At 47.8% G+C, this 10000-nt stretch overlaps 1 protein-coding gene across 1 annotated transcript in view; it reads right to left on the minus strand.

Annotated features, from left to right (window-relative positions):
• Positions 1–10000, minus strand: part of utrn (utrophin) — a 172090-nt gene that overhangs the window by 14828 nt on the left and 147262 nt on the right. The window contains exons 70-73 of the mRNA XM_083689372.1: positions 8568–8704; positions 2707–2745; positions 2159–2224; positions 708–773 (exon numbers count right to left, since the gene is read on the minus strand). Of these exons, the coding sequence (XP_083545498.1) occupies positions 708–773; positions 2159–2224; positions 2707–2745; positions 8568–8704 (308 nt within the window). The remainder of the gene's footprint in view (positions 1–707; positions 774–2158; positions 2225–2706; positions 2746–8567; positions 8705–10000) is intronic.

Consider the following 10000-nt stretch of genomic DNA (forward strand, 5'->3'; position numbering starts at 1 on the left):
TCAGGCTGTTTAAGGCCCCCCGTCTCAGCAGCCCCCCGTCTCAGCTGCCCCCCCCGTCTCAGCAGCCCCCTCACCCCCTCACACACAAACCTCGGGCCTCAGCACTTTCGAGCTCCGTGGGTCGCTAACGGGATCGCTCCATCTTTTGTCATCCCTCCCTTCTCTACGCTTCGTCTTCCGCGATTTCTCCCTCCATTCCGAACCCTCTCCCAATCGAAAGTTCGCACGTTTTATCTTTTATCTGTTGAGACCATCTCTCTCTCCGAAGCGAATCCCTCATTTTCTCTCTTCTTTATCACTACCCCTTTCATTCCTCATGCCTCAAAGTTCTCGAGCTCCTCTCTGAACTCTTCCGTCTCCCATTCTCCTCCCCAACCCCCCCCCCCCCCCCGCCCACCCCCCCTTTTCTCTCTTCCTCCTTCTTTCGCCGTTTCTTGCTCTCTGCTCTTTCACTCTCAAAGCTCCATAGAACTGAGGAATATCACCTACATCTCTACCTACAATCTTGTTCCGTGTGTTGTGGGTCATTGACATAATCCTTATTTCCTTATCGGGATGAAGAACATAAGAGGTAGGGGTAACAGTCGGAGGCCTAGTGAAGAATGCTTTGGGAAATGTAGTCCACCACACTACAAAGCTCAAGAGGGACAGGTAGGTGTGGTGTGGTGTGAAATGTAGTTCTTTAGCCCCGGGGGGGGGTGACTTACATGCTTCCTGTAGCTGAGCTGCTGTCTGTAGGCAGAGAACCGTTTGAGTGTTCCATCTGGGCCAGCCTGCGACAGAGAGACACACACACATTACTCAGACGTCGAAAAGAGGAAATGGATGCATCAGTCAAACAATAACACACTGTATGGATGGGTGCCACTATGAGATGGCTCAAAGGATGTCAATGCCAATGTGAAGGAGTGCATTGCGCCAATGTTCTGAATGAATCAAAATGTATTGTGACAGAACTTAAAGCAGGGCCCAAAGTTTTTTCCTAGTCAGGCCACACACTCAGGAAAAACTCTGGGCCCGAGACATAAACACCTGGGAAACGGACATAACTCAATCCAGACAGATGGACAGAGCAGACAGAGCTCAATCCAGCAACAAGGGGATCAGCCATAACGATATTTGGACTCAATTATGACATCCAATGGATTATGGCTTGGACTGCACATGGCTATGATGGATGTCTTAGAACCCCCACTGACTAAATCCTAGTTGGCCCAGAGGGAGGGAGGGAGTGTCCGTGTCCATCCGTGTGTGTGTGTGTGTGTGTGTGTCCGTGTGTGTCCGTGTGTGCGTGTGTGTGTGTGTGTGCGTGTCCATGTCCGTGTCCGTGTATGTGTGTGTGTCCGTGTCCGTGTGTGTGTGTGCGTGTCCATGTCCGTGTCCGTGTCCGTGTATGTGTATGTGTGTGTGTCCGTGTCCGTGTGTGTGTGGCTGGGAGAGGAACACAGTTGCATTACTGGCCCAGACCCACACAAAGCAGCCATGATAATTAGATTGGGCCGCCAGATCAAAGGCTGTATTTACTGAGCCATGTAATAAAGGAAAGGAGAGGCGGTAGGGAGATTAAGGCAAAAGAGAACATGATCCTCACACAGGCTCAGAGGCTGACATTGGAGTGGGCACTGGAAATGAGTGTGCGTGCGCGCGTGTGTGTGTGTGTGTGTGTGTGTGTGCGCATGTGTGAGCGTGCCATAAGGGTCACAGAAGCTTGTCTATTTCTAATACAGAAAAGCTGAGAGATCGACCCTCGGGTTAATGGTTTATGAAGGAGGGTCATATCAGGTCAAAGCAGTGTCAGAATAGCATCTGGGCTGGTTGGCATTGAGGAGGTTCACATACAGTAGCTCGAATGGAAGAGAAGGGAGGCTCTTCTGAGATCGTGTGGTCATCTTTGTGACCCCCTCAACATAAAGTACATTTGGCGAGCATGGGACAATTGGGGGCAGGAAAGATTATGTGGGTCACCAGAGGGGAGTTAGACACTTCACACCCCCCCCAAAAAAATCGAAATTTGTCAGACGGTTTCAGACATCAAAAGTAGTCAAACAGGAGTCCATGTCCCACGCCATCCATGTAGTTGTGGAGATCCAGCCATATGTCTGTCGGTTGGTTTTCATTGTCTTAAGTGCGTTCATGTCGTTGAGTGATGGAAGCTTACCTGTTAGCGTAATGCTCTATCCGGGAATGAGTGTCGTCATGAGAGAGCTGGGGTGACTGGTGGAGTCTGTGGGTGGGTGACGGAGATGGGGACAATATGGATGAGACACACACACACACAACCACACAACCACAATAACACAACAAAAAAAAAAAAAAACTAAAAACCAACTAAAAATCTAAATCAACAGCTACGAAAATGAAATCATAACACATCTCCGAACAAAGAATGCGATGGTGATCTACGGAGCGGCCGGACGGTTATTTTTGCGCTGCTGGTGGGATGAAAGGACGTTAGGAGGAAGAGGATGGCGTGAGGAAGAGGAAGAGGAGGAAAAGGGTGAGGGAGCATGGTTGGTTGGTTGGTCGGTCGGTCGGTCATTCGGTGGGTCGATAAGGCAGGCAGCATGCTGTGTAGCGGCTTAGTTAGGGTAGGTTGAGGAGGAGAGGGAGGTGAGTGTTGGGTGCTGGGAAGGGGGGTAGGGGGTGGGGGGGAGTTGGTTCTGCGGCATTCCATTCTCGAAGGGGAGGAGTCATGCAGATACTCACTCATACTGCTCCGGACACATGCTGATGAGCGTGACCGGGCTGTGAAAGAAACGGAGGGAGGGAGGGAGGAGAGGAAAGGTACCACAGAACAACAAACTTTAGGATCACATCACAGGGTAAAGGACCAAATACAACACAAAAGGAGGAGGGAACAGGTGGAGGGAGGGTCCCGACCTGCAGCGCCAAGAATGGCCAGAGGGGGCGAGAGCATGGGCACACAGGAACACCCAAATACACTCTCTTCACTCTTAGCATATTGCCTCCAGGCAAATAGGCTGCGTCCCAATATTCTAGCGTTCTTTCTTTATACCTTTCCGGCATAAATGATATTCAGAAACATTGTAAAGAAAAAGATAGATTATTGGAACAAAGCCATGAAGATCAATAGCACGATGTCCATAAACGTACTCACAAAATTACTAATTCGGAAGAGTACTAGTAATGGAGTCCCTTTAAAAGAATGTTGAAGGCTAAATATTCCCTTGAAGTCCACACAGCTCCTGGCTCCATGTTTAGTTGTGCAATATGCCTTTAAAGTTTCCTCTCTGATTAGTAGAAAATTGCAACTATTTATAGAGACGCATTACTTGACATTTGCAGATATTACCAACATGATCAAGGGGGCCATATCCAATCTGCCGCTGTTCTCATAAATAATCATTTGTCATCATCAAAACGAAAATCTATTTCTAATCATATGTTCTTCAAGGAGATGAAATGCCTGCTTGGGGGCAAGAAAAAAGGGACTTAATGTAGCGTAAAGAAAAAAAAGAAGACACACGAACGGTGCTAAATATAGATGTGAAGAAGAAAAATAAGAAGATCTTGTTATTTTTGAAATAGGAGGACGTTTGGAGATGGTAAGATAATTGCTCAGGAGGATCAGGGGTTAGATCGGTTTCCCAGTGTTTTTGTTCTGAAACATGAAAGCGGAAAAACATTTCAAACGAGGAGAAAATCTGTGTGTGTGTGTGTGTGTGTGTCAGTGCAGAGCAGCAGTCACGTCTCTAGCCGGGGGGGGAGAATGCTCTATGGTAGCGGGGGTGACTCAGGAAGAGATGGAGCTATTTGGAGCCACTGTACCACCATTCTGTGTACCTTCGTCGACATTGGAACCATTAGGAGTTTGCCAGGAGAGTAGCAACACTGGGGTTTATATACATATAATAATATAATAATAATAATTAGAATAATATAATACATATACGAGAAAAACAAATATATATATATAGGAAGAGCTCTGTATATATATATATGTTTTTCTCGTTTCTCCGACTCCCACTATAATGACAAAAAGATGAAAGGGAGGGGGGGGGGGGGGGAGCGAGGGAACGGGAGAAAAAGAAAGAAAGAGAAAGAGAGGGCTTGGGAGCTTTTAGTTCCTGACAAATGTCACGGTGGCTGCTGTACAGCGCAAATCCCAGTCAGAACTAATGAGCTTTGAATCAGTAAAGCCAAGCTGGACACATCCACTTCTCACTGGGATGGGACGGAAGTATGCTCAAAGACCTGCCCAAACTACAGCACAACTCCCGGGCTCCCCACACCCAACAACACAGTATAGGATGGGGCTGATTGAGGTTGGGTATATATCATATGTCAACTGTCCATATCTTGCAACTGTGGTGAAAAAAAGCATTACCATTCCTACAATAACCACACAGCAATAAAACCATCATTCACTGTCAGATGTGCCTCAGATAGTCAAAATAAAAGGAGGGAATATCATCCCTTTGTCAAACTTTTGCATGACTATTCTAAAAATATGACTTAGGATATTATCTCACAAACGTCTTGAAACGCAGTGTTATTGAAATTCAGACACCGCATCACTCAACTGCTGAAAAAATACCAACTCTCTGCATTGAACAGGCAGCCTACACAGAAAGTGTGTGTGTGTGTGTGTGTGTGTGTGTGTGGCTCTATATTGGGCAGTGTGTGTGTCTGGTTCTGTCATGGGGGGAGTGTGTGTGTGGGGGGGGTGTATCTCTGTATTGGGGGAGTGTGTGTGTGTGGCTCTGTATTAGTGTGTGTGTGTGTGTGTGTGTGCGTTTCTGGGTCTGGAGGGACTGTCTGGACTGTCCATATGCCAACAGTAAACCTATGGGAATGGATACAGACACACTCAGAGACAGGAGTCCCACACAGAATTGAAAAGTTAAGGGCAAAAGCAATTTAATTTGCAGTCGCTTAATCAAATGATGGTGAGAGCAGACATTCTGTTGTGCCAACACTGTTTTGTAAACTACCCTGGCAGAGGACTGAGTGGTAACTGATTCTCCTCAAGGCATTTACATTTACATTTTACATTTTTGGCATTTAGCAGAAGCCTTTATCCAAAGCAACTTACAAGAAATACATTTGTCTCAGTAAGTGAATCATCTATCCATTAGTCATCATAAGAAAAAGTTATCTATCCTAGGACCAGGGGCCGTTGGCAGTCACAATACTAGAAGAAGTTTTTTTAATTAATTTATTCACAGTGGTGAAACTGTACAGGGGCGGTAGTGGGGATGAGGTCTTTAGGAGGGACAGTTAAGATGTCGCCTGAAGAGATGGGTCTTTAATCTACGGCGAAAGATTTAAGTGACTCTGCAGTCCTGACAGCAGCGGGAAGCTTGTTCCACCAGCGGGACGCCAGGACAGTGAAAAGTCGTGACCGAGTAGTGCGGCTGCTGCATCCACGTCGAGGCGGCGGTGCCAGGCGGGCAGCCGAGGTGGAAGAGCAGAGTGATCAGGCAGGAGTTTGGGGGCTGACCATTGCTTGCAAGCAGGGAGGGGCTGTTCCCTTTGCCACCCGGTAGGCGAGCACCAGGGTCTTAAATCTGATGCGAGCTGCAACCGGGAGCCAGTGAAGGGTACAAAGGAGGGGGGTGACATGGGAGAATTTGGGGAGATTGAACACCAGACGGGCGGCAGCGTTCTGAATGAGCTGCAGAGGTCTGATGGTGGAGTCACGGAGTCCGACCAAGAGTGCGTTGCAGTAGTCAAGGCAAGAGATCACAAGCTCTGAACTCCACATTCTGAAGTTCGCTTTTGAAGAAGAAAAAAAAGCTGTTGAATCAACTCAAATTCGGTTCTTACGTTGTAAACACAGCACTGTGTCAGACCCCCAAAACAGGTCTTTGAAGGACAAGTTCTCCTGGCCTAGTCACTCTTCCACTTAGCCTCTGTTTGGGTTCTCTTCCTCGGGAAGCCTACGGAACACCTGTGCTTACTGACACCTTCGCCTGCCTCCTGTCAAAGAGACAGCAGCACCATGAGCTAGGAGGAGGAGGAGGAGGAGGAGGAGGAGGAGGAGGGGGGGGAACACAGAAACACAGCCATATGTTCAGAGGGGGATATCATTAGCTGGCGCGTGCTAGCCGGCACTGCTCCTTTGCTATGGGCTTTCCGCTTGGTTTGACAGAAGTGTGTGTGTGTGTGTGTGTGTGTGTGGTCTTAAATGTCATCTCCCCTGTTTCAGTGTACGTCTCTCTCTCTCTGTGTTGCGGATTTACAAACCCCATACAGAGAGAGAGAGAGAGACAGAGAGAGACTTAGTCAATGTGTTTAAGACGTGTCCCCAAACAAACCCACACTTGACACGTCTCCAAAACTCATCAGACCCCCTGCCACTGGGTTAACGTAACGAAAGGTCTTATCCTCCAATCCCACGCTCTCTCGTTAGCCACGCTAGCTCACGACATGAAAGCCACAAGGTAGGGGGGGGCATTTAAACGAGGCTATTCACATTAACAAACATATCTGTGTCATATTAGCCATCCTATTTGGCGTGTAATGAAGAAAGCTTATCACACGGGGATGGGGGTTCTCTGGCTGGAGACACGCGTGTGGGAGGAGGCAAAGCAACCGTGACAAGAAAGAGAGGAGGAGAGAGAGAGAGAGGGAGAGGGGGAGGGAGAGAGAGAGAGAGAGGGAGAGGGGGAGGGGGAGAGAGAGAGGGAGAGGGGGAGGGAGAGAGAGAGGGAGAGGGGGAGGGAGAGAGAGAGAGAGAGAGGGAGAGGGAGAGGGGGAGGGAGGGAGAGGGAGAGGGAGAGGGGGAGAGAGAGAGAGGGAGAGGGAGAAGGAGAGGGGGGGGTGGTATTGGAGTGATGCAAGGGATGCAGAGAAAGAACGAGAGATGAGGAAGAAGAGATAAAAGTGCTTTTCTCTCTCTCTCTCTCTCTCTCTCTCTCTCTCAGTGAGTTAGAGAACATAAGCACACATCACAGACTCCTCTGCTTATGAACTTTTCATTATACATCTTGATTGAAATATAAGAGCTACAGCTTTTGAAATTGATGGTTGATACACTGAGTGACATTGGTATACGCACAGTGACATTGGTGTACGTGCGTGTGTGTGTGTGTATATATGTGTTTGTGTGTGTGTGTGTGTGTGTGTGTGAGAGCTTAAAAGTAAGAACTGCAGACACAGTGCTATTCTCGAACATAAAACTACCTGCGTTGTTACTAGCCCTTCAGACAGTTTGTGGATGGCACTGGGTTCTGGGAGCCAAGTCAAGCGAGGAAACAGAGGGAAAGGAACATGAAAGCCATGGAATAGTCATATTTCTCCAAGTCTCCATTTCCTTTGCGGCACTTTTAAGGGATCTCTGCCCAATTTGCCACAATTTCTCCACCTTTTAAGAGGCATTCATCAAGCGGACACCACTGCAGGAGTCATTCCTCAGAGCTGGGGTACGGCGGAGGGAGGGAGAGAGGGAGGGGGAGGAGATGGAGTGGGTGAGAGGGATAGAGAGGTAGTGGGTAATCTATCTGAGGAGTGACTGTGTGCATCTGGACAAAGAGGGTGTGTGGGTGTGTGTGTGTGTGTGTGTGTGTGTCTATGCCCTTGGGGTTAGGCTGTAATTCACAGAGTTTGTTTTTAATATCCGATAAGCTTGCTAAACACATCTCAAGAAGCGCAGAGCAGAGATAGAGAGAGAGAAAGGGAGAGGTAGAGGGAGAGAAAGGGAGAGGTAGAGGGAGAGAAAGGGAGAGATAGAGAGAGAGAAAGGGAGAGGTAGAGGGAGAGAAAGGGAGAGGTAGAGAGAGAGAAAGGAAGAGGTAGAGAGAGAGAAAGGGAGAGGTAGAGGGAGAGAAAGGGAGAGGTAGAGGGAGAGAAAGGGAGAGGTAGAGGGAGAGAAAGGAAGAGGTAGAGAGAGAGAAAGGGAGAGGTAGAGGGAGAGAAAGGGAGAGGTAGAGGGAGAGAAAGGGAGAGGTAGAGAGAGAGAAAGGGAGAGGTAGAGGGAGAGAAAGGGAGAGGTAGAGAGAGAGAAAGGGAGAGGTAGAGGGAGAGAAAGGGAGAGGTAGAGGGAGAGAAAGGGAGAGGTAGAGAGAGAGAAAGGGAGAGGTAGAGAGAGAGAAAGGGAGAGGTAGAGGGAGAGATACTATAAAGACAGAGAGGGGGATAAATGCACTGAAAGAGGGGAACAGAGAGATCCCCCCCCCCCCACCACACACACACACACAAACACACACAGAGCTGTAGGTGACAAACAACTGTAGGTGGGAGAAAGAGAGAGTGTAAGAGAGAAAGAGAGAGAGTATGCAGATCCGAGAGAGAGAGAGAGAGAGAGATAGAGACATAACTCAGACATCTCATGGGGGGGCCAAGCGCCACCTGCCTGAAACATCTGCATAATCTGTCACTAGTTAAACACCATTACTGAGGATTTATGCCTGTCTGGATGGACGTCATAAATCTGAAACCTTCCACAGCCGCCATGTGCTGGCCCGAGTCTGCCAGAAGGTAAACAGCGGACAGACAGGTATTAAAAAAAAAAAATCATAATAATAATTTTAAAAAAAACACACAGAGGGAGAGTAAATTAAAGGCCGGGACAGACAGAGATCTCTAACACGTCAGCTACTTACGTCTCCATGTTGTCCCCTTCTAGAACCGTCTGGACCGGTAGGTAGCCTAGCCGTGGGTGCTTAGCAAAGTACTTCTTGGAGCGGAACTTGTTCTTCAAGACCTTGGTGAAGTCACGCATGTCCTCGCCCGAAGTGGTCTGGAGGAGGGAGAGAGAGATAGAGATGGAGAGAATGAGACAAAGAGATGGAGAGAGAGAGAGAGAGAGAGAGAGAGAGAGAGATGGTGGGAGAGAGAGAATGAGAGAGCGAGAGAGAGAGAGAGAGATGGAGGGAGAGAGAGAGAGAACAAGAGAGAGAGAGAGAGATGAAGAGAGAGAGAACAAGAGAGAGAGATGGAGAGAGAGAACAAGAGAGAGAGAGCGAGATGAAGAGAGAGAGAGCGAGATGAAGAGAGATGGAGAGAGATGGAGGGGGAGAGAGAGAGAGAGAGAAAAGTTTTTCAGATGTGTGTGTGTGCATCCGTTTTGTCAGAGTGTGTTTGAGTGCTGTAAAACCTGGGCATCTTGTTAATGACTTAATTAGCAAACACATTTTCTCAGAGAGAGAGAGAGTGTGGTGTTTTCTGCTTCGCAAGCAAACGACAAATTACAGCAGCGGGTTGACCTTGAGAAACACTGTTCTGCAGAGGATTCAAGGGCCCACGAGGGAGGTATAACGTCAACACACACGCACATGCACACGCGTGTGTACACACACACACACACACACCCACAGACACACACCCAACCACACACACAGACACACAGACACACCCACAGACACACAAACACACAAACACACACACTTTTCGGAGTTGACAGATTGTGGGCAAATGAACAGACTCTAATGAGTTCATATGGTTTATTAACTAATCTGGAGAATTTAAAGCGTCAGCTCAAGTAAACAACTACTATATATCGCCACCACAGGAGAGGGAGGGAGGGGAGGGAAGGAAGAACCACGATAGAGACCACCACAATAAAATACTGGAGTGTGTGTGTCTGTGTGTACGCTGAGTTGGAGTACAGTAGGGTAGAGTAATGGAGAACAGAATTGGACATGACTACAAAATCACACTCAAGATACTTGTCAAACTCGCTTGTCAAACTTCATAATCGGCTTCAGAGGAACCAAAGTGCTGCAATAATATACTTCTCCGACCATTTCTCATATCGTATCATTCATTACCACGAGCAGCGGGAACTGTAAGGACTGTGCCGCCAATCAAATAAAAAAAGTTATAACCCAGAGCAGAAAATGAGAAAGCAATATTGAGGACATAAAATAAACAGTCGGACGGATATGAGAGAAAGGCAATGTTAGTGAAACGACTGCTCTGCGGTCCCTCGGCGGCCATTTTCCCAAACTCTCCTATTGATCTTAAGCTTCTTAAAATCAGGTTTACAGTCTGTGGCATCTGCTGCGCTTCAATATTAATGTGTACTTCATCTTTT

Source organism: Argentina silus (genome assembly GCF_951799395.1).
Source record: "Argentina silus genome assembly, chromosome: 17".
Taxonomy (NCBI): Eukaryota; Metazoa; Chordata; class Actinopteri; order Argentiniformes; family Argentinidae; genus Argentina; species Argentina silus.